Below are 23935 nucleotides of genomic sequence, written 5' to 3' on the forward strand. Positions count from 1 at the left end.
CTTGAGGCCCGCTGACCGACCTAGCATGGTGGCGCCGGTGCCTGAGGTCGTGCGCCGGCCACAGCAGTGACCGGAGGGATTGGGGGGTGGCCAAAATGGATGTGGGGGCCTGAGCGACAGGGTGACCTGACGATGGTGGGGAGAATTGGGGAGTCAAGTTGAGGGGTGTTGGAACTCTGGGTGCAGAGCACGGGGCCGGAGTGTCCCCACAGGCCTGTGGGTCTCGTCTACCCAGCGCATCCTCGAGTTCCCGGATGAAACGCAGGGACACCTGGCGGGCCTCCCCTGGGGCCAGGGGCTCCCCCCCGGGCTCACCGCTCCACATGTGTAGGCCCCGTCACACCGCACAGGGAGGAGGCCTGGCCTGCTGTTCCCGCAGGGCTTGTGCTGTCCCGCAGCCGTTGTGACTTTAACTCACCCAGTCCTTCCATTCGGGACTCTGCCTGAGACCCAGTCAGGTGCGGAGGCCTCGCTCTAACGTCCCGCGGAGATCACAGGACCGCAGCTTGGGAACACTCCCGCTCTCCCGTCCGAGGCAGGTACCCGCGCGGCCAAGCTCTGAGGCGCGGGGGACGTACGGGAGGAGAACGGACGGGAGCCGGCGCGTCCTCCGGGGAAGGGCGCCCGGTTTGGTGGGAGCGGACTCCCCGCCTCCGCGAGGCGGACTGCAACGAGTACCGGGTTCGGAATACGGCGCCCGGCTGCACGCACACGGTCGTGGGGGCCCAGCCGCGCCTCCCGACGCTCCCGTCACCCTGCGGGCAGGGCCAGGCCTCCGGGGCCAGGCCGGCCGCTGCCGCTCTCGAGGGTCTTCCGCCCCACCGCCCTGTCCGGGGCCCCGGACACAGGTGTGTGCGGTCACAGCCGCGGGCCGGCACGTCGGAGGACCTGCCAACAGCCCCGCAACACTCGGCCCCGCCGGCGCAACTGCCCCTCCAGACCCGCCCCCGCGACCAGCGTGAGCCGGCCGGAAGAGGAAGCAGCTCGGCGTTCACACTTTCCGGGGCGGGGAAGGGGCGTGGTTGGTACGCGCCACGCCCCTGGCAGCGGGCCCGGCGGTCCATTCGGCATACGTCCATCTGTCGGTATCTCCGTGTTCGTCCATCCGCCCCGAGCGCGCGGCCGCGGCAAGTGCAGGGCGGGGCTGCTCCCGCGTCCAGTGCGCGCCCCGTTGTGCCGCCCGGGAGACAAGCTGGGGTGGGGCGGGGTCCTGGGTGCGGGCGAGGTCTGGGGTTTCGGGCGGGCCAGCGCCCAGGGCCGCCCTCCTCCCGGGCCTCAGTTTCCCCGCCCGCTCCGCTCGAGGACTGGGGTGGCTGTGTGGGGTGGGATGGTGTCCGGGACCGCGATGCCCTCATCCGGCCCCTGGCGACGGTTGGCATCCGTGGCTGCGGTTTCTCTGCGCAACTCCGCACCCTGAGTTTCCCGCCTCCGGGATCCGGGGAGGGCGCCCGCGAGCGGGGCGGGCAGGCGCTCTCTTTAGGGTGCTTGGTGACTGTTGGCTGGCCGGGCGCCTGGCAGGAGCTGGGGGACTCAGTCTACCCCCGTGTAGGGCTGGGGTACCCAGAGGCGGGCGCATTCAGACCTGCCACCCTCTCAGCCAGGAGGGATCATGGGCTGTGGAGCCGGAGGGAGCTGCACCCCGCGCCCACCCATCCGCCCGCAGACGGCGCAGGAGACGCGTGTGATCACTGTGGTGTTCCTCGGCCTCCTGCTGGACCTTCTGGCCTTCACTCTGCTGCTGCCCCTGCTGCCAGGGCTGCTGGAGAGCCACGGCCGCGCCCACGTAAGACTGCTCCTTGTCCGTGTACAGAGACGTCCCGACTCCCCCCACCACAGCTGCCCGCGCCCCGCACCCTCGTCACACTCCCGTGTCCCCCAGGACCCCCTCTATGGCTCGTGGCAGCGGGGAGTGGACTGGTTTGCCGCCGCCATCAGGATGCCGGCAGAGAAGCGGTACAACAGCGTCCTCTTCGGAGGTAGGCCCACCAGCCCCGGGCTGGGGCCCCTGCAACCTTCTCCGGATGTGTGTCTCTGCCCAGCCTCCAGTCCATCCCAGCCCTTGTCCCCACCTTCCTGCTTCTGGGCACTGGCCACCAGTCTGCAAGCGCAGTGTCCACAGGTGGTCAGGGCACCTCAGCTGGAGGCCCAGGTTGTGGGAGTGCAGGGCTCACCCCACAGGACCAGACCCTCAGGGAACAAAACCTCTGTCTCTTCCAGGTCTCATTGGCTCAGTCTTCTCCTTCCTGCAATTCCTCTTGGCTCCGCTCACAGGGGCAATCTCGGACTGTCTGGGGAGGCGCCTGGTGATGCTGCTGTCCCTGGTATGGGGGTGCCCAAGGCGTGGGAATGTGCAGCTTCTTCTCACCTGCCTGGCAGCCCTCTGGGGAGAAAGGGGGTTGGCTGTGAGCCCCTCATTGCCCCCTGGGTGTGGTGCATGAGGGAGTGGTGGTCCCGTGGCCCAGCCAGGCTTTCCCAGAGCTGCTCCTGCCACCTATGGGGACCTTGGAAACACAAGTGGCCCTTGGATGCTCCAGAATGGGGCAGGGCCCCAAGGATGTGACCTGGGTTTGTTGGCCCAACTCTGGGCCCCTTGTGGCCTCAGGTGACCATACCGCCCTCTGGGCTCCACCCTGAGGCAGGTAGGTCTGGCCACCTCATACGCAGTGTGGGCTGCCTCGCGGAGTTTCGCGGCCTTCCTGGCCTCCAGGGTGATTGGGGGCATCAGCAAGGGGAACGTCAGCCTCTCCACGGCCATCATAGCTGACCTGGGCTCACCTTCCGCCCGCAGCCGAGGCATGGTGCGTGCAGGTGACGGGATGAGTGGCTGGGGATTCCTGGGGTCTTCATGCCTGGCTCAGGCGGTCTTCTCCCCAGGCAGTCATCGGAGTGGCCTTCTCACTGGGCTTCACCCTGGGCCCCATGCTGGGTGCCTCCCTGCCTACGGAGACAGTACCCTGGCTCGCCCTGCTCTTCGCTGCCTCCGACCTGCTGTTCATTTTCTGCTTTCTGCCAGAGACCCTGGCCCCCGAGAAGCGGGTAAGAGCGGACCCAGAAAGAGACTACTGAGAGGTCCCGGAGCTGGGGCTCAGTTTGTGGGTGTGCGGGGAGGCCAGGGGAGGCTGGGCTGTCCTCTCCTGGTGCCCCTGCTCCTAAGGCCCGGCAGGGGGACTGGAGGCCAGGGCAGATTCAGGTCCTGCCCCTCCCCAGCCAGCTGGCAGGCCCCTCCAGTCCTGCCCCCACCCCAGGCACCCTCCATCACCCCTGGGTTCCGAGCTGCTACAGATCTGCTCAGCCCCCTGGCCCTGCTCCGTTTCTCAGCCGTGGCCCAAGGCCAGGACCCACCAGCTGGAGACAGTAAGGAGCCACCCACCTACCCCCTACCCCCCCCCCCCGCCCCCATCCTGAGTGAGGGTGGGACAGGTCACTTCCTCCATCAGCCCAGACCTGCCCCCAGCTATCGTCAGCCCCTCCCCACTGCTTGCCAGGACTTGAGAGCCTCCGCCGCCTGGGCCTGGTGTACTTCCTCTACCTCTTCCTGTTCTCCGGCCTGGAGTACACGCTGAGCTTCCTTGCCCACCAGCGCTTCCAATTCAGCAGGTAGGGGTGCTAGGTCCCCAAAGGACCTGGCCTGGGAGCATCCTGCCATCTCCCCGGCCTGACGACCCAGCGTCAGGGCTGCTCCCACCCTCACCCGGAGGACCGTGTTGAACCGGTTGTCACCCCAGCTCCCTGGCTTGGCCAGCGAAGCAGGGGCGCTCAGCCAGCAGCACAGCCCGGGTGCTTACCGCTCCCCCGCTCCTAGCCTGCAGCAGGGAAAGATGTTTTTCTTCATCGGCCTCACCATGGCCGCCGTGCAGGGTGCCTACGCACGGAGGATCAGCCCTGGTGGGGAGATTGCAGCTGTGAAGCGGGTACGGGGCTCCCCGGGAAGGCGGCGGTGGGGAGCACTGCTGTGGCCTGAGCTCTTCTGGAAACAGCAGGGGTGGGTCCTGATCTCCACTGTGCCCATCACCAGGCCATCTTGCTGCTCGTGCCGGCCTTCCTCCTCATCGGCTGGGGGCTCACACTGCCTGTACTGGGCTTGGGGTTGCTGCTGTACTCCTTCGGTGAGTGGGCCTTCCCCAGGCCAGTGCTCCTGGGTCGCAACTCCCCTGGTGTCTCCTGTGGGCTGACCTCAACCTCCCTGGTGTCTCCCGCCAGCTGCCGCAGTCGTGGTGCCATGTCTGTCCTCTATGGTTGCCAACTACGGTGAGAAGCCCTTCGGTCGCCAGAGACCCTCAGCTGGGAAGAGGCCTGCAGGCACCTGATGGCCTCCTCCCCGTCTCCCCCCCGCAGGCTCACCTGGGCAGAAAGGCACGATCATGGGCACCCTAAGGAGCCTGGGCGCCCTGGCCAGGGCAGTGGGACCTGTGGTGGCTGCCTCGGGTGAGCACACAGGGCCAGGGCCATGCTGTTGCCATCCTGGGGCCAAGGGGTGGCAGGACCAGGGTGGGCCCGCGTCCCCACTCAGGTTGTCTCTCCACAGCATACTGGCTGGCGGGGGCCCAGGTCTGCTTCACCGTGTGTTCTGGCCTCTTCCTGCTCCCCTTCCTGCTCCTGTGGAATCTGAGGCCTCCAGCCCACGCTCTCAAGGCCGAGTAGCTGAGCCAGCCCAGCGCAGAGGAGGCCTGGGCCAGGGACCTCCCTCCCCCTGGGCCCAACCGAGGACAGCCCAGGGCCTGCAGCCCCAGAGGGCCCAACACCCTCGTGGCTCCTCCCTAGGTGTTGCTGGCCCTGCCTGTCCCGCAGGGAGCATGACTCCAAAACCTTCCAGGCTTTCTCTTGGCCTCTCTTTCAGCAGCACAGTGTTAGCCAGGCCTCTGAATGTCAAAATAAAGCAGCTGTTTCAGATCCACTGCCTCTCTTCATACTCCTGCAGTGCCGCAGTAGCCCCACCCCCAAGAGCCTCAGGCACCAGAAGCAGCAACTTAAACTGAAGGCTTAGAGCTCCATGGAGAAGTGTCCCAGGCTCTTCCCCCCGCCCCGAGTCAACTGCCATTCCGCACGAGGCTGAGGACAGAACGTGGAACACAGGACCCTCTAAGCCTGGGCTCAGCACACGCTGGGCGATACCGGGATGCACCCTGAACCCTGGCAGAGCAGGGAGGTGGGGGCCCCTGTGCCCGGGGTCTCCCCATCACATGTCCTGCCCTGGACTGTGGCTGCAGGGTCCTCCCCAGTGCAAAGCAACAGTGTTTGATCAAGAATTAAACACTTGGGGGGAGGCGCCTGGGGGGCTCCGTCGCTTGATTTCAGCTCAGGTCATGATCTCAGGGTCATGGAATCTGCCCTTTTGTGGGGCTCTGCACTCGGGCGGCGGGGGTGGGGGGATTGGAGGGATCTGCTGGAGATTATCTTCCCCTGCCCCTCTTCCTCATGTACCCACACTGTCTCTCTCTCCTGAAGAAATATTGGAAAAAAACAAAAACAAAAACAAAACCAGAACCAAACACTTGAGGCTCTCTTTTTGGGACTCGAGACCTCAAGTCCTATCTTAAAGGAGCAAAGGAAAGCAATTAAATGTAAAATTGCTTCCCGAGTTTAGACAAGGCAACTGCTTGAAGAATTTTATTTGTGAGTAAAACATGTTACAGTGAAGGACGCAGGACCCATCCTCCCAAGCCTGTGTCCATATACACGACTAAACTTCATGTGATACAAAGAGTTAAAATAAACTACAAAAGTAAAATGGAAGTCATTGCATATGTGGGACAAAAGAAGGGCCAGAGTCCATGGTTAACTGAGGGACAAGGTGAGGGTGGGGAACCTGGACACCACCGAGGCAACAAAACCATACCCCAGAGAAAGCAAGTCTCCAGAAAGCTCGAAGCAGTGGGTGGCGCCATGCAGCCAGCCTCAGGTCCTGCTTAGGGTCAGGAGAGGGAGACCCCAGCCCACTTCTAGGGAGGTGATGAGCCGGCACCTAGCCAGGCCTATGCCAGGGAGCCCCCAGAATGAGCCCCCACTAGTGTCTGCTGAGCAGCTGCACAAGATTTTTCAGGAATCTCAGTGAAAATTTACAATATCCCATGAGGAGAGGCAGGCCCGGCTCCATAAATGACTACTGTGAGAAGCTGGGGAAGGACCACTGAATCCCCTTCTACCTTGAGTGACCTTTTACCAAAACCAGGGAATCCTTCAGACTGAGTTAAAGTAAGAGGCACTCCCTGGGTCCCGAATCCCCCGTGCAGGAAGTGAGCAGCGCTCTACAGCACTCCGCGGCAGGACCGAGGGGGAAACTAAGCCAAGAGCGGCCCCTTCATGTTCATGGTCAAAAATGGAGGCTGAATTACAAACCTGCTAAAGAAAATTCTAGAAAGGACTCTTCTCACTCTTCATGTCTCTTCTCTAGGATAGGAATCTGGAGACCCTAGTTAGAAAGTGGAGGCCGCTGAACCCCATTTCTGCCCTCAGGGCCATCGGACATGCACAGGGCGCATGGGGTGTACGCAGGCCCCTTTGCTGCAGGGTCCCAGACTCAAAGGCCATCAGGGTGCCCAGAGTCACTAGTGGGCCCAGGAGTGCTTTTACAGGGCTGAAGCTCTGTAGCTATGACCCATGGAGCAAGAAACGCCAGCAGGAAGCTCCAAGGCTGACCCAGTCACCTGAGACTGGGGGTGAAGGGAAGCCTAGCAGACACACAGCATGGGGACTGCACCACAGAAGGAGAGGGAGGGAAGGCCAGAGCTGCCAGGGCCTCCAGTTGTCCAGCCAGAACCAGGACGTCTGGGCCCAGGGGAGTGCACGCCGCGGGGTGCTGGCCCAGGCAGGGCAGGCAAAAGTCAAGGGGCCGCAGAGACATGGCTCCCCCACCACCCCCAGGTGGAGGCCCACTGCACGCGCACACGAGGTTAGCACCGGTCTACGTGGGGATTCGATCACACTGTGAGGAAAGCGCTAGCTACGTGGAGGGATGGGCTTTTTGCATTCCATGACAAAAGACAGGACACGATGGGGGCAGTCTGGTGGCATCGGTGTGTGCGGGACAGGCCTTCAGGAGTCACTCCTCTTCTTGCTCTTCTTCAGAAAGGAGGGGGTGCGGAATTTCTTTTTCTTCTTGGAAGGGGACTTGCCGGGAGACCCATCGCTGCCAGGGTCCACAGCAGCCGCCTCCTCGGCAGCTGGGGAGGTGGCCTCTTCTGCGGCCTGGGTGGAGACTGGCTCAGGGCTGGCCACCACAGGGGACCTGGTGGGGCTGGGAGGCTCCTGGGCTTCACAGAGCCCCTCCTCCTCCTCCTCCTCCTCCTCCTCCAATGTGGGGAAGCCGAGCACTTCTGAAGGCTCATCAGGGGACAGGTCGGGGAGAGTCGGCTTAAAGGTGGCAGCTTCACTGTCCTCTCCAGAGGTGGGCTCCTGCGGCAGGTCTGGCGGGCAGGGGCGAGAGACAGGGCTGAAGAGCAGCCGTGGGACATGGGTGGGGCACCCCGAGAGAGGCAGTGCCCTGCACCGAGACGGCCGCAGAGCTGGGCTCTAGGGGCTTTTACTGACATGACAAGAAACCCTAAATCAGGTCTACTCTACTTCAAGGCTCTCAGTACAAAACAGAGATGTAACCTCAGTGGTCGGGTGGAGGGGGGCGTTCTCAGCTCCTCCTTGTGGACAGGTTACGGACAGATCCAGGCATTCAGACACGGTTCTGGGACCTCAGCCCCCAGTCAGAGAGCTGGACAAGCTGGCAGCACTGCACTAGGATGTTCTGTGTTTAACACTTGGACAGGAGTCTGTTCTAGAGCCCTAAGAGCATGTATTAGTAGTTCTGAAATTAGACCTAAATTTAGGTCCACAAATCTGGTCTCCCCCAAGAAGAAAACCATGGAAAACTCCATGGTTAACCATGGTTAACTCCCAGACCCCATGTGCACTGTGTCAACATCAAACAAAATAAAGCCACTGGAGGCTAGAGAAATAAAGAACAGAGGGGAACTGTAAGGTAAGGCATGGGGACAAAAACCAGGCCAGCTTCAGCATTCAAACACGGAAATTCGGGGTACAAGGGAATATGAAAGGGCAAAAGGTAACTCGCAATGAAGTCACAGGCCGAGGGCAGGTTTCCGGGAAAGTTCCCATCACCAGATCTCTACAGAGACTCTGACCAGGGGAGGAACCAGTTTTGTAGATTTTTATAACATCCTACAGAGTTATAAGCGATTGGATGCTGATGCAAAACTAAACTTAGTATGGAGACACGAAGCCGCAGGTTGGGCCAGGGGGACCCAGCCGGCGCTGAGCACGGGTGAGGAGCAGCTGCAGGAGGCTCTGGGCCACAAACGCTTTAGCGCTCTGGCTCTGGGGAAGGCTGGGGCCACCCAGCCTTCCCCTGAGCCACCTGTTGTCCCGGGACAGTTCAATGTCCTTACTTAGGAGGACAGGAGGAAGTTGGCATGCAGAAGTGGCCTGTGGGTGCCTCAGGGAACTTGACCATGTGACCAAATGCCACATGAAAAACAGAGCACCAGACAGACCTCTCCTGCCCCACCCCCCAATTATGCTTAAGCGCTCAGCTTAAGCCCAGATCCCAATAAAAGCCACCCGCATGCAGCACAAGGCACACCCACCTGCCTGAACCTAGTCTGCGTGTGTATGTCTGATCCCACCAGGCAAGCACAGGCTTGGCAGGGCCATGTAACTGCCCTGGAACTCCTGAGGCCACAAGGCCTGGAGTGGCACTGCCCCGGTCCCCAGGAGCCCCGGGGGCAGGCTGCCACCACCCAGCTCTCTGGCTATCGAGCCTCTGCCAAGATGCCACTGCCTGGGAGGGGGAACTGGGTACCAAGGGCGGGGGCTCTGTTTTTACTTTGAATAAACAGAAAACAGAACTCACTAAGCAACAAAGCAGCAGGAGAGTGAGGCAAAGCACAGGGAGCACGGGCTGAGCAGCAGGCCGGACGCGGGCGGTACTTACTACGGTAAGAGGTATTCTTTAGCACATCCGCCTCCTGCTTGTAACGCAGCCGCAGAAGAGAAAAGCACAGGGAGAGAATCTAGGCATTCAGTCACAGCCACTGGGTTACAGGAGGAGAACGGCTAAGCCATTCTTGTGGACAAACAGTGGGGAGGAAGGCGAGCCACACGCTCCCCACAGGCACGGGAAGCACAACACTGAAGACCGAGGGACAGACACGCAGGCCACACGCCACAGACACACAGTGGGTGGTCTGAGAGGCCAGTGGAGGCCAGCACGCTGCACGGACTGATTACTACGGCAGGTCACACGCAGTCCTGCAGCCCAGACACAACGGAAGACATTTCCAGAGGGGTGATCTGGACACAGTATGGCTTGAGAAATGCGTAAGCAGTGGGCAAAATGGACATCATAAACGAAGGTGGGATCTGATCCCCCAAGTCTAGCTTCCCACCTTGTCCTGACGTCTCACTACCAAATCTGCTGCCTCGAGGGACACAGGACAGAGCCAAACTAGGAGGAGCGAGGGAGACGGGGCCCATGTGTCGTGTTGGTTTCCACGCAAACACTTGCTTCTTCACCACTGTCCGTTCAACTACTGACACCCGGGCGCTCTCCCTCACCAGAGAGGACACGAAATCCGCCTCTCGTGGCAGACGCCAGATCACAGGAGGCCATGCACCCTCCCACAGTGGGGCAGCCACACGCTCACATCCACCCCAGAGCTCACCTTCCTCAAGCTTGACAGGGGTGCTGGGAGGGGTGTGGGGGGCAGCAGAGGCTTCTGGAGGACTCTTTTCTTTCTGTTCTCTGGCCTCGTCCAGATTCTCTGCAGACAGACAGAAAGTGAGAAGCACACAGTAAAGAACGTCAGACATCATGAGCCTTCACCCTCCTCAGAGGCAGCCAGGCCCTCCTGCCCTCTCCATCCAGCTGCCTTGAGGCAGAATATTCTCATTCTCGGGGGCATCCAAAAGCCTAGGAGGGCTCACGGCCACAATGTCTTCATCTCTCCAAGGGGACAAAGAAGACTGACTGTGACTGAGGTGTGGATCTGAATCTCAAAGATTCAACCAACTCTGGATAAAAAATAGTATTTCCACTTATTCCAGAAAGAATCTGCCAGAGCTGACATTGTGACACACGGTGACTGGTGACCCCCGGTATGTCTGCACCTGTGCTCCAGTGAGGAGCCCCTCCCTATGGCTGAGCCAGGAGCCCGGGGCCCCAGGCACCCTCACCCTACCCGCCACCCCAACGGATGTCACATGAGCACCGCACTGGTTTTCATTTTTTTATCCAGAGCATTTTCTACCAATAATTTAAACCTGGCAATTAACTTTCTGAAGTAAAATATGCTAAAGAGGACCAGAGGAAAAAACTACAGGTATAAGGATCCAGGATCCATCGCTTCTCGGCCTTTTGGCTAAGATCAAGTGTAGGATCCAGGAACCAGAAAAATCCGAGTCTAATTCTCATTTAGGGAAAAATACATACCAATGTTATCCTAATTCCTTAAATCTCTTTCTCTCATTTGAACTTTTTATATTAACAGCTTGACATCTCTAAGTCTCATATTTTTTTAATTTATTTTTTAATAAACATATAATGTATTTTTATCCCCAGGGGTACAGGTCTGTGAATTGCCAGGTTTACACACTTCACAGCACTCACCATAACACATACCCTCCCCCTCCCCATAGCAACCCTCAGGTTGTTTTGTGAGATTAAGAGTCACTTATGGTTTGTCTCCCTCCCAATCCCATCTTGTTTCATTTATTCTTCTCATACCCCCCTAACCCCCCCATGTTGCATCTCCACGTTCTCATATCAGGGAGATCATATGATAGTTGTCTTTTAAGTCTCATATTTTAAACAAGCGGCTATCATCGGTAGGGCCTCTGATCTCTAGAGATGCCAACCTACTTTCCTGAAGCCACATGTCTGTGAACAAAGGTCTTTCAATCTCCCAGGAGCTCCCTCAACCAGGAAAGGTGCCCAAGCCCCAAGGCTTGCTTCCTTCTTCCTGCGGAAAGTGCTGCCATGCAGCACCCCCCGGGCCGAGGGCCAGCACTGGGCAGGGGTCTCCTGGTAGTGTCCCCCAGGTCAGTGCTCCCATGGCAGACAGCTCAGTGGTCACAGAGCACAGTCACAGACACCCCATCCGCTCAACGGCTGAAACACCCCTCATGAAGCCTCACGTGCAAGGAAACCCATGTGTCTTATGGCTTCACTCAAACAACGTTTTCCTGTAACCCAGATCTCCCAGACATAGGAAGGGCCCAAAGGGCAGACACACATGTGCACTCTGGAATAGGGTTAGCCCACAGGACCAGGAGCTCGGGCCCGCACACCACCCCAGGGCAGGGCCGATGGCAGCAGTGTGGACAAAGTTCTCAATGGGGCTGCGCGCACCATCCAAGCACCACGATCAGAAGCAGAGCTCGGCACCAGGGGCAGACCGGGCTCACTCCGCCTCGAAGCGGACGAAGTTTTAACCCCAGCACACAGCGACCAGAGCGTGACAACAGTGATGCTGCAACACACTAAAAACCACTCAGCAACCCTTCCACGTGCAACCCAACTCCAACAGCATCTATATAATGCAGTAGCTGGTCTACAAGACCAAAAAAAAACTAAATTGGAGCAAATGAGAGGTTATCTGGGGAGCGATACATAATTCCCTGGACAATCCCCCGTGGACCCAGGGCCACAAACACCATGGTACTTCCATTCCACAAGCTGATTCCTAGGGACAAGCCGTGAAAGACGTGTGGTCCCTGCTCAGGAGGCTTTAGTACAAAGACCAGGGTTGGAACATACTGACGTGAGGATGCAACATGAGCCTCCTGGATGGGGGTGTCTGTGCCCAGAGCATTCCTGGTAACCAACCAAGGCTGCTCAGGGAAAGGGAGCCTTCACAACAGAGGCAGGAGAGGCTGGATTCTCGAGTTAGTCCTCCAAATTCTTGGGCCTACTTTTCAAAACCTAGAGTTTGAAACCACCTGCTCCATGAGGTTCTGGCTCTTCCTCACCGATTCTCATTGTTGCAAAATAGTCTCATTGTGTTTTAGTTACCAAGAGAAACAACGGCTGCACTAGCAGCAGCGGCCACACTCCTCCCTCAGTCTGGGCAGGGGCCAGAGGAGTCAACATGCTAGCACATGGGCCTGCGACCATACCCTGCCCAGGGAGACCCTCTGGATTTGTACAGAAAGACAGCAGCTTGACTCTTGGACACAGTCTCCCACAGAGCTAGGCTGCACCTCCCTCCTAAGCAGACTATTCCCAAGTGCGTTTCCCCTTCTAATCCCCCAGAACTAGGTAATATATAAGGAATAACATTCTGGTCTTAACCCCAAACACAAGGTTGATCTTCCATGCAAACGATGGTTCTCATCACCACCCCTCCCCACCCCCCCGTCAACGTCTGGGCACAAAGGAGCTCGCAGAGCACTTTCTCTCTCTCTTCGGGCACCATACACATGGAGCGGATCAGTGTGCCCAGGACCCGTGCACACTCACCTTCCGGGCCCTTCTGCTTCCGCTCCACCTCCCGGCGGTACTCCTCCAGCTCTCTGTCAGTAAGCGTGTTGAAGGGGTTGGGGCCCGTGGTGCTCACGATGACATGGGGCTGGTACTCCTTCTCAATGATGGCCTTGGAGGCTGTCACCAGCTCCCCCTGCAGACAAAGATGCCCAGTCTGCAGGAGCCCTTCCACCCGCAGGGACTCTCCCCCCTTGGGGCAAGGCTGCAGGCAGGGTGGGGTGGGTGGATTTCCTGGGGCACACAAACAACCCTGAGACTTGGCCTGGGCCTAGCCCTGAAGCTGAGGCTGAGGCCGAGCTGCAGCCTCCAGTAGTCAGAGACAGAGAAACACAATTTTGAAGGTACAGCTACAAAACAAAAGTAACAGGAGGGAAAAATCCTCGGAAAGTCCAGGTTTCAGGTGCAACCGAGAGCAAAGAGCACCTGAGGGAGAATGCTATCTCCTTCCTGGCAGGGACAGAAGAGCCGACTCTTTACATCAACTGCCCTCCTGACATCAGGAAACACCCAGGATTCCAAATCAGGAAAGGTATGCTCTGATACTGGCTTCCTTTCTAAGTTCACAGACTAAATTCTGTTCTTTTAATCATGTGTTTAATTTATAACTAGCTCCTGGAACCTATCCCCAAACACCAAGAAATTTTTTAAGAAGTCCCAAAACACCAGTATTTGAGGAATTTGGAAAAGCAAGAATGTGTAGGAAAGAAAGAGAAAAAGCAAGCAAGCAGAGCAGTGGTGGCTAGCAGTCAGCACCCAGTTTGCAAAGGGAGGCAGCCCCATACTGGGCATCCCTGGGGTGGGGAGGCAGGCCTGGAGGGAGGAAGCCAGCAGGGGGAGGCACCTCTGGGGTGTGTGAAATGATGTCCAGCCTCAGCCTCCACTCAGCCTCCACTCCCAGCACAGCTCTGTGCCCACCGCCCAGCTTGGCTGGCCCCCAAATGGCCTGGGTTCATGTTCTGAGAAAGTTAACCAGAACACATGCACATGCCCATTACTTAACAGGATCTTCCAAAAACAACCCATGACAGCAGAATCCAAAATTCTGATGTTAGCCTTGGTCTGTCTATACTCTCCTCAGTAAGGCACAACACCAGTGAGAGACCGTGCCCGAGCAATGTGCATGAGAGACAGGGCCAGACTGAGTGCTGGGGAAAGGCAGCTCACCTGGGCCACCTTCTGCCCTGGCCAAGGCTGGGGGACCTGGACTGAGGGGCTGCTGTCCACCGAGCTGGGTAGAGAGAATCCAGAGGACTCCATGACCGATCAGGGATGCAGGGCCGGGGAAGACAAGCAAAGGACCTGCTGGGATTGGCCACATTTGCTCAGAGAGCCTCCAGATTCAAGCTGACCTTGATGGTCAAAGGGAGTCCTCTTTCTGACCAACGCTGACCCAAGTTCAAGTGCCCTTTCACTCAGAAGCAGCCCTAGGACAGAGGACTGAACCCCTGCCTGCCAATCACCACTCCTGGATACCTGTTCCTGCGCACAGGCCCCGGGTCTGTTTCCTTGAGACGAGCCTACAGGGCCGACAACAGCCAAGGCCTAACTGCACGGTCCCCTAAATCTATGGCAACGTACGCCCTGTATTTATGCTCTGCCATCACAGTCGAAAAAATGAGGAAGTGACATGAGGTTTGACAGAAACGTTTCATCTCACTTCAATCAAAGTTCAAATCAAGGGATGAATAAAATATCAAGATCCACCTGCCACAGAGGCATCCATGCACCAGGGCCTGCCCTGAGAGCCCTGACCCTTGAGGTGCGGCATGGTTGGTTCCCACCTCTGCCAGCCAGGCCTCCCTCCTCCAAATTCCTCAGCCAGTAGCCAACAGCTGCCAAGACCCAGACTCTGAAGAGACTGGGGGACAGAGGGAGCCTATTATCTGGGGGAAGGAAACAGAACAAGGCTTGGGATGCAGAGGGAAACAGGTCCCCAGTACAGCAGCCTGGACTGGGAAACTAGGGTGTGATGTGGTTGCTCTCACCAGCAGGTCGCAGGGAGGCTCATGCAGCGTCCCTCACTTCCAGCCACAAAACGGGCTCCCAGCAGACCAGACGCCCAGGCACTGCTTCTGCATCTGGCTGAGGCAGCTGGCAAGCAACACGAACACAGCTAATGACCCTATCTCTCCAAACATCAGGCTTTCATCCATAAAACCCACTCCGGTTTGAATTCATGTTCTTAGTGCTGGGCCACACACTTCTGAGTGCTCAACACCAAATGCATCATGTAAGTCTGTGAGGTGGGCCCAGGCCCCTCGTGTTCTACCACACGGCACAAAATGTGGGAGGGCCACAGCCCACACACACAGAGATACACAAAGAACAGGGGCTCACGGGGGCACCTGGGTGCTCCGTGGGTTAAAGCCTCTGCCTTCAGCTCAGGTCATGATCCCAGGGTCCTGGGACTGAGCCCCACATCGGGCTCTCTGCTCATCAGGGAGCCTGCTTCCCTCTCTCTCTACCTGCCTCTCTGTCTACTTGTGATCTCTGTCAAATAAATAAATAAAATCTTTAAAAAAAAGAACGGGCTCACGGTACCCAGACCCAGCAACAGCTCTTGGCCACGCTGGGCAGCCTTTAGCATAAACTTGTCCGCCCTAACCTCTAACAGCTCTATTCACCAGTAATCAAGTCCAGAAGGTGCCAGAAAGCCCCAGGCTACAGCTGGCAGGCACAGCGCTGGAGCCAAGAGAGCCTTCGGCTATGCTCAGGATTCTTTTTGGAACCAGAGTATTGGGGTGTGGCTGACAGTTCACGGCTCCTTGTTCGTCAGAAGACAACATGCTCTGAGTGAACGGCCATCACCAGAGAGGGCCAGAAGCAAAGGAAAATCCTTCCCAAAAGCTCCAACCTTCCTAAGTCCCAAACACACATTCCTCATATTCTCAAATGGAAAACAAGTGTCTACACACCCACCTCACCGGAAAGAAGACATTTTTAGGATGTTTAACAAAGTCCTTTCCACTGGTTCGAAGAGAAACTCACATTGTCAGCCAGCAGCACCCACCTTGCAGAAGGAGCAATACGGTCTGTATTTTGAGCCCCACACAAAGGCCGTGGGGACAATTTCGGTCAAGGGCACACATGGAATCATATTCTCAACATAGAAATGAAATATGCTTAGTCAGTGGGAAAAAGACCAAGGGTGCAAGTGTGAGCAGCAGGAGGGTAATGGAGAAAACGCAAGCTGAATGAAGGATCCCGATGCGGGGACACAAGCATCTCAGCCCAGCTGGGCATACTCTCCTGGGCTAACTCCAGCCGGCGCACGGTTCACGCAGCGCGGTGCTCAGATGGTGGAGAGGACACCAGACCACCAGGAACTCCGTTCCCACCGACTCTGACCTCCTGGCCCAGGGGGATCCCCATCTATGCTTCATGAAACATAGGAGATGGGGCACACACCCATGTCTGACACTGCTGGGGCAAATCCAGAACGGGGACCGAGGAACTGGCCCAAGAGCCCCATCTCAGTACTGCCTGCCTTCCAGCAAGCCCTGGCAGCATGCTGGCAGAGACCGCTACGTGCGATGCCGCGCCTGAGGGACTGCAAGCAAGAACTGTTCCAACCGGTTCTGCCCATGGGGCCACAGGGTGGCAGCCACAGGTGGACTCCGCACAGGACGCCTTGGGGCTCGTGGACTCAGCACACCTTCACACATCTGAGAAAAAAATGAACTCACAAGATCATAAAAGCTTCGAGCCCAAAGTACTGAGATGCAAAACAAGTACGTCTTTCTCCTTTGCTCTGAGGAGTTCCTCTAAGAATGGCAGCTGGGAGTACATTCTAAATGGTAAGAAACGGTACGCATGGAATGAATGCGTAGTTACGCAAAATAGTGTTATTGGTGGAGATTCCACACAGGGACATACAGCCTTTGGTACAGATCTGCTTCTTCCTGACAACTGGAACATCACTAATGTGGTAGTTGCATCTCAATAGAGGTGTATGAGTTGAAAGAGACACACCCCCAAATGTCCTTTGAATGCAGGGTGAACATGACTACGACTTGAAATGCGCAGGCAGCCGCAATCCACCCCAGCCCAAGTAGCGCGGCCTGAATGCTCATGGAAGGTCTCCTTCCACATCAGACACGTACATAGAAGACAACTCTGGGCTTCAAATGTCCACACCTTCTTCCCCATGAAACACTTTTTTTTTTTTTTTTTTTTTTTATTTATTTGACAGAGAGAAATCACAAGTAGGCAGAGAGGCAGGCAGGGAGAGAGGAGGAAGCAGGCTCCCTGCGGAGCAGAGAGCCTGATGTGGGGCTTGATCCCAGGACTCTGGGATCATGACCTGAGCCGAAGGCAGAGGCTTAATCCACTGAGCCACCCAGGCGCCCCCCCATGAAACACTTTTTAAAAATTATCCAGGATTTTTTAAGGGAAAAACAAAATCGATTTCATCAACAATAAAAACTGTCTGACCAATGTTCCCGTCCTCTGAAATGATGTCTTTCAATCATACAACCCCCAGTTGCCATGTTCACAGTACGTGCTGAACAAGCAAAGATAAAAGGTGCACAGGAGAGCCGCCACTGCCCACGGTCTACCCACACTGAGCCTCTTGCAATCAGCCTCTTATAAAAAGGCAAACTAAAAACCAAAAGCATGCACTAACCAAAGTCACATGCAGAACTTGCGAAAACGCACCACATCCTTACGATGGGCCCACTCTCCACAGCCTTGTGGAAAAACAACAGTTGTGAAAGTAGCCTCAGACCAAACATGTCCATGGAAGAAGAGGCAGAGCATAACTTCTGCATAAGCCCATGGATAATTCCGAGACAGAGTCAAAACTACTTCAGTACGTGAGACAGCGCCGAAAGCGCGAGCAGACAGTGAGGAGTGGGGCAGGTGAAGAGGCGCGCGTGCTGATGGGGAGGTGAGGACAGGGTGGTGAGTACCTTTCTAAAAGAGAGAGATCTAGCAGGACTAAAGGTCTGCTCTGTAAGCTCGAGCCCTTCGATTGTTTCCGTACAGTCAGAGAGGGGTGCGTCCTGCAACAGTAAACTGAGTCATCAGAGCCCACCAGGCCCAGCTTTGAAACATCAACGGAGAGCACAGGACGGAGCCAGCCGAGGGCATGCAGCAGAGACAGCCGGCGACAGCAGCGGTGATGGCGCGGCCACGTGCGAGAACAGACCACATAAGCAGGGCCACAACTGGCCCAATTTGGAAAACGGTCACCTACCCTGCTATCGTGTGTAAAGCATTAGGTGGCAACTTCATTTTCAGAGATAACTACTTACACAATTATCTTCCATGTGCCACAAAGTACAGCCCTTCTCCAGAACAGTGTGTAAATGCAGAGACCACATTTACAGGTGCTCTTTATGAGCACTTTACCCCAAGCGGCACTTTATTGCAGATAGCAATACACACGGGAACACAAAGTTCATTAAACCCACCCTCTTCTAGCATTTTCCACAATAAACCGCTAAACTAGGACGCACCCCAGTCCCCAAGCAGGCGGCGTGTGTGCCACCATCATCAGGGCATGCATCACGTGGAGCAGGGCTGGGGCGGGGAGGCGGGGCGGAGGAGGCCGAGGACACGGCCCTCAGGCATGCTTGTGCTAAATCTACAACTTCAGGAAAAGTGGCAGGGTATTTCTTATCAAAAGGCTTTCTCATGGAAATAAAGGGTTGCCTAGAACACTTACCTCATTGAGTCATTCTCTCCCAACTCAAGACTAATTCTGGAGTGGACAGTCACTAGAGCCACCACCCAGTAATGTCAGACATTCTGAGCTCTCACCTGGACGAGGCTCCTGTCCATCACTACACCACACAAAACCTGGGACTGGGGGCCAGCCGTCTTAATGTCCTGTAAGTTCTGCTCCCGGATCTGAGGATGCAAGAAAGAGAAACACACATTAACAGTACAGAGAAGCCCGGCTGTGACTTGAAGTCCCTCTGTGCACGGGGGGAGGGAGGGCAGAGTACCCCCAAAGCTGCACTTCTGCTCTGCCCCGCCCCTCAGGGCCCCGCATGGCCACAGTGGCTGCCTGATGGGGCCAGTCCCACCTGTTTAACCATTTGTGAGTATAAGAGGGGGGACTGAGCCATTCCTGACTTTCTGTACCTCTAGATGGTTGCAGTAGGCACAGATCTCTCACTGTACTTGTTGAGGAGACTATCCCCCATGTGCCCATCATATAGTGACACTGTGAACATGGTGGGAGCCCATGTTCTGACACAGCAAACATCCATAGCTCAGCAAATGACGCTCAAGCACAGAGCCAAAGGTTGTTCTCGCTGGAAACAGGCTCTCTAGCTTCCAGTTCTGCCCAGCTCTGTGAGCAAGCGTCAGTTCCAGCACCACAGAGGCCTGAACCGTCTGCTGCTCACGCACCTCTTAGCGCGACAGTGGAAGCGGAGGAAAGACACAGCCTCGGCTACCACAGCGGTGGTGGCAGAAGCCCCCTCCAGGCAAGTGCACCCCGCACCCCGGCCCACCCGCCACCGCCTCTGCCTCCGCCCGCTACTGTTTCCACCGAGGGCTGACGACTGCTGGTACGCACCTTGTTCCTCATCTCCTGGACCTCTTTTGGGTTAGTGTTCAATGGGACAAACAGGTTAGGGACAGCAGAGGTGGAGGTTCTATGTCCATCCTCTTTAGTCCACTGCAAATATCAAGAACAGTTGAAAAGTCAGAATGGGGACAACGCTCTGTGAGACCACAGCATCCAATCTGTCCACCGTGTCTCACACCTGGTCATGCATGAACATCACAGAGAATGAACCAATGACCACACCTCCTGTCACCGCAGCAGGGTATCGGGGCAGGGCATGTGCAAACAGGAACCCAGGTCACGACCGACCAGCACAGGCCCTCCAGAACGCCCTGCAGAAAACTCAGGCGTGGCACAGGCAGGCGACCGAGCTCTGCTCCAGGACTCCCGCAGACCAGCTGGGGAAGGGGGACCCTTCAGAGCACATTGGTTCACTGCCCTGAGAGTCCTCAACGCCAAAGCTGCTGGAAGCATGAGATGGCAGGGTCATGAAAAGCGATGTGATGTTGCCACCCAGGTGAAGGGAAGGGCCGCATCATGAGGCAGGAGTGGGCATCACCAAAGTTTGGCACGGAAATAAACTACAGCATCAGAATGCACCGCCGGCATAGCTCGTGTGAATCACCATGTGACCATGTGCACGGCGGCCACCAGCAGTAGAATTTGGTGATGTCGAGTATTTTCTATAACTTCATACTTCAGAGTGTTACAAAAATATCCCAAGCGAACAGGAAGCGCTTCCTGAGTTCTCACTCACAGGCCATTTTAGTCATCAATGCGTAGTGTCAGCACACGCTTTCACCTGCCAGTTTTGGGATCGCCAATCAAATATGAGGTTTTTTATTGGATTCTCATTCGCAGGCATGGGTGAGCACTGAGCAGTGAAACAAGGCCGGCAGTGTTATGCCTTTTGGGGTACTTTCAGGAGGCAGTCGGGGAGCCAGAAACCATAAGGCTTCAAGAAAGCAACCAAGTGGCAAGAGCTTAGCCGCCGCGAAGGGGAGTGTGGGATGGGCGTGAGCTGCGAGGTACTCACTGACAGTTATCTTCTCAGATAAAAACTACTCCAGCTCTTTAGTAAACATAGCTTTTAGTCAAAAACATTAACCCAATAACCTCAGAAGCTTGAACAAGTCTGAAACTTAAGAACAGTGACGGTGAGTTCATATACCGACCTGGGAGCAGCGGCCGGAGCCTGCGCTACCCCGGATACCCCGGAGCGGGGAAGCCCCACATGTCGCCGCTGAGCCAGGTCTCCCCATCAGTGTCATGTGCACTGCCTCAAGGACCTCACAGGAGTGCACGTGTTCTCAAGCCAATTGCAAATAAAGTGCACAGCTGCCACTACACGGGCGCTTTGGAAAACCTCATCACAGCCACTCGGCACTACATATTTCTATCAGCAGCGGAAAGGTGGTTTTTAGGCCCACTCCCTTTAACAAGCAAAATAAATAAAAACAAAACTGGAAAAGAAAAAACGAGGGAGAGGGAGAGAGGGAAGGTGGAGGAGAGAGGAGAAACGGGCTCAAATGTTGAGCCCCGCCACGTGCACACGGAGACTCTGCCCACATGACCCGTCCACTCAGGAGCACAGAGGCTCTCGCCACAGACACCTGCGGAAGACAGAGCTGTGTTCTTTGGAATAAATCTATAAAGTAAAAACACTGTTATTTGGGGAACAGAAGGCCCTGCTGGGCCCGCTGAGCTAACGTCACCTGGACTCCTACAGAACGTGGCATGCAAAGAGGAGTCCACCCGGCCCCTGAGGACCCCACGCCAGGGGCCTCCCTAGTCTGTGGCATGGGAGCCACCCAGCTGTCCACGGCCGGCTGAGGGGGTAGTGAAGACCAGTCCCCATACGGCGCGAGAACCAGGCCAGCGAATAACTCTCAGGGCCGTGCTTGCCCCTCCTGGCACAAAGCACGCCGACAAGGTCTGTCGCGGGTGCCTGCAGGTGGCCTGCGCTGCACTTGGGTCATGCCACACCCAGCAGGAGTCACACGACTCACCACTATGGCCGTCTACTCACATGCAACAGTCCATGCACAAGGCAGCTGGCTTAGAGCATTCGGAGGCTTTGGGACAGCGAGCAGGGAACAAGGCTAATGAGAGAGGACGAGGTCAGTAGAGGAAAAGTCCGTGAGACAGAGTAAACTGCTTAAGACAACACTGGAGACTCGAAAGCACAGACTGCAGAGACTATGTGAAATCACTGGAGATTAAGACACCACGATCACAGCTCAAGACCAAACTACCATTTTGTGCAAGAAGTTTTATGACTCCAATACAATTTGAGTTAAATGGCAGCTCCGACTTGCGGTTTAGCACATGAGTTACTCAGGATCTCTGCTGCATGGAGCTACTGAAGGACAGATCTTAAGCAGTTTCAAGCAGACAGATTTAGTTGAACTACAGCTGACACACAGAGCAGATTCTGGTTCGGGCTAAGGAAGGTTAATGAGGAAGGTTTGCTTTCAATCCGGGTCAGGGGGACTGGATTCCCAAAGCCTCCAAAGCCCCAGCTACCCACTCACTCTACGTCATCTAACTATGAACAGTAAGGTAGGCACAGACCAAGCAGTTGGTAATACAGCTTGGCACGCAGACACCGGACGAGAGAGACTGCAGCAAGGGTTTCACGCGATCGTGTGTAACGTTCGTCCACACCTTAGTCTTCGACTTGGGGCTGCTTCCATTCTGCCCCTCCTCAGAAGCATCGTCGCCCCGGCCAGAGCTCAGCCATCTTGTCTTCTCCCGCTGCTGCTTCTGAAAACTGTGTCTGAGAGGGGAGCAAGTGCCCGGGTCCCCGTCACCAGCGAAGGAGTAACCTGTGACACTTGCAGGAGCCTCCACATCGCTGTGTTTTTTAGATTTCTCTCTCAGAGCAGGGTATCGGTAAGGGTAGCCAGTTCTGTAACCCTAGGGGCCAAAGAGACCAGAAAGACAGTCACCATTCCAGATCTCAACACAGTGTCACCTCGGAAGACTGTGTGGAAAGCCCTAGAAAAGCTGGGCACACACACACCCAGCTGCTGGCTGGCAGAGACACAAGGACGGACACCAGAACTCTGAAAGCAGCACTGCTCCTCATAGCCCCAGACCAGAAAGATCAGCAACACCTGAGCAGGCCAACTGAGGGATGTCCACACAATGAACTAGGAACCTGGAACCCAAGCAAATACTCCAGGACCAGGGGCGACATCAGAGGGAATCTCACAAAAATGACGTGGAGTCAAAGGAACCAAATGGGAAAGAACACACTGTATTCTTCCATTCATAAAAAGGACAAAAAGAGGTAAAACCAAGGTGGCAGTGGTCACCCCTGGGATGGGTAAGTGCCTGAAAGGGACACAGGGATCCTGAGGTGCTGCTGGGGTTTTTTTGTTTTCTTTTATTTGTTTTAAAGGAGGCTCCACACCCAACACGGGGCTTGAACTCACGACCCTGAGGTCAAGCGTCCCATGCTCCAGTGACTGAGCCAGCCAGGCTCCCTGGTGCTGCTGTGTTCTGACCTGAGAACTGGTTAGGCAGTGTGCTCAGTTTCCCTTAATAAACTCAATACTTAAACAGGGCTTACTTGCTGCTGGCTAGAGTACAGGCTGCATTAATTAATACTTAGCTTGTTGTTTACCTTTTAGGATAAAGTTTAGATACTGTGACAACCTTTGGGGAAGGTCAAAGGTTCCTGACAAAACTGCTTTACTTTTGAATGTAACAACACTCGAGTTCAACCTTCCGTTCTGCCTCATAACCACTCACTAAGGGCATTATGACCCAGGGCCCTGTGGGTTCACACCTCGGGAACACACTGTCATAGCACCGGGCCCGTGTGCTAGACTGGCCTGTGTGTTGAGTTCCCAAAGACACTCTCCCCAAGGCAAGTGTAACGTCTTACTCCTAACCAGTGCTTAGCACCTGGTGGCTGAGGCATACAGACTTCATGATGTCTCCACACCACCCCCGCCCACTGTCAGCCCCCCCTCCGCTCCTGGAGCTAAGCAGGACCTAACTGGCTTCTAATCAGCAGAATTTGGCAAAGGTGACTGGATGCACCCATCTTTTTGTTGTTGTTGTTTTGAAGATTTATTTATTTATTTATTTCAGAGAGAGCATGCACACAAGAGAGCGCCTGAGTGGGAGGGGCAGAGGAAGAGGAAGAGAGAATTTCAGGCAGACCCTGTGCCAAGTGCAGAGACCGACATGGGACTTGATCCCACCACCCTGAGATTGTGACGTCACTGAGCTAAAACCAAGAGTCAGGAGCTCAACTGACTACACTACCCAAGCACCCTGAGTGTGGCACCCATGCTGAGAGAGTCTCTGTGTCCATCACTGACTCTGAAAAACCAGACTGCCAGGACTCTTACAGCTGTTAAGAAAATGAATCCTGCCCACACTCTCAGGGAGCCTAGAAGTGGATTTTCCCCCACCCAGCCTTCTGATAACGTCCACTCCTGGTTGACAGGCTGACTGTAGCCTTCCTTGTGAGACCCTAAGCCAAGACTCTGGTTCAGCCGGCTCCTGACCCATAGCTGCATGTCTGGACCAAGTCATTCACGGCCACAAAGGAACAGGGAGTGACCGGATAATCAGAAGCTGGTCATGCAAGAGGGGCCACGGCCGGTGCTCTGCCTGCCGAGGAGCTTTAGAATCCTTCATGTTTCTCCCGATTCCGTCCTGTAAGACAGAAGGGGAGGAATTTGCTCCCTTTGGGTGCTCCTCTTCCTTGGAGACCACTTTCATTACCAATGATTCCTTTACTACATTCAAAAAAGGGTGGTAACAATCCCAAAACGAAGTCGTCGGTCGGTGGCTGTTTGTTTCCCCCACCACTGCCCTCAGGAAGACAGGCAAGTGTCCACCCTGCAGCGTTTCCACTGCTGAGTGTGCCACTGAGGACGCTGAGTGAAAAGGCCAGTGGT

At 56.1% G+C, this 23935-nt stretch overlaps 2 protein-coding genes and 1 pseudogene across 14 annotated transcripts in view; 2 read left to right on the forward strand and 1 right to left on the reverse strand.

Moving 5' to 3' along the window:
* Positions 1-1017: 1017 nt before the first annotated feature.
* On the forward strand, positions 1018-4890 carry MFSD10 (major facilitator superfamily domain containing 10). 5 transcript variants are annotated; one of them, XM_045997329.1, is made up of 13 exons: positions 1018-1127; positions 1602-1783; positions 1880-1976; positions 2218-2321; positions 2640-2798; positions 2875-3036; positions 3246-3354; positions 3486-3597; positions 3803-3911; positions 4016-4106; positions 4201-4248; positions 4336-4425; positions 4526-4890. In XM_045997329.1, exons 2-13 carry the CDS (start codon positions 1610-1612, stop codon positions 4639-4641), a joined length of 1371 nt encoding a protein of 456 aa, XP_045853285.1. In that variant the 5' UTR covers positions 1018-1127; positions 1602-1609; the 3' UTR covers positions 4642-4890. The 5 variants fall into 5 exon arrangements, with proteins under 5 accessions (XP_045853285.1, XP_045853282.1, XP_045853284.1 ...); XM_045997326.1 differs by having other exon boundaries at positions 1036-1127; positions 1598-1783; XM_045997328.1 differs by having other exon boundaries at positions 1050-1197.
* A 702-nt stretch (positions 4891-5592) lies between these two features.
* Positions 5593-23935, reverse strand: part of ADD1 (adducin 1) — an 88709-nt gene continuing 70366 nt past the window's right edge. The window contains exons 10-17 of one of the 9 annotated variants that reach the window (XM_045997321.1): positions 21588-21932; positions 19023-19124; positions 18257-18346; positions 17404-17496; positions 12467-12623; positions 9672-9770; positions 8942-8975; positions 7269-7403 (exon numbers count right to left, since the gene is read on the reverse strand). In XM_045997321.1, the coding sequence (XP_045853277.1) occupies position 7403; positions 8942-8975; positions 9672-9770; positions 12467-12623; positions 17404-17496; positions 18257-18346; positions 19023-19124; positions 21588-21932 (921 nt within the window). In that variant the 3' untranslated portion in view covers positions 7269-7402. Of the gene's footprint in view, positions 7404-8940; positions 8976-9671; positions 9771-12466; positions 12624-17403; positions 17497-18256; positions 18347-19022; positions 19125-21587; positions 21933-23935 lie in introns of those variants that run through there. The other 8 variants (XM_045997317.1, XM_045997319.1, XM_045997322.1 and 5 more) reach the window with 8 other exon arrangements.
* LOC123937649 lies at positions 10348-10486 on the forward strand (annotated as a pseudogene).

Source organism: Meles meles, chromosome 2 (genome assembly GCF_922984935.1).
Source record: "Meles meles chromosome 2, mMelMel3.1 paternal haplotype, whole genome shotgun sequence".
NCBI classification, from domain to species: Eukaryota; Metazoa; Chordata; class Mammalia; order Carnivora; family Mustelidae; genus Meles; species Meles meles.

Coding starts and splice junctions, on each gene's coding strand:
- MFSD10 (XM_045997329.1), top strand. CDS start 1,610: ATGGGCTGTGGAGCCGGAGGGAGCTGCACCCCGCGCCCACCCATCCGC. Junction 3,912..4,015: donor AGATTGCAGCTGTGAAGCGG/GTACGGGGCTCC, acceptor GCCCATCACCAG/GCCATCTTGCTGCTCGTGCC. Junction 4,426..4,525: donor ACCTGTGGTGGCTGCCTCGG/GTGAGCACACAG, acceptor GTCTCTCCACAG/CATACTGGCTGGCGGGGGCC.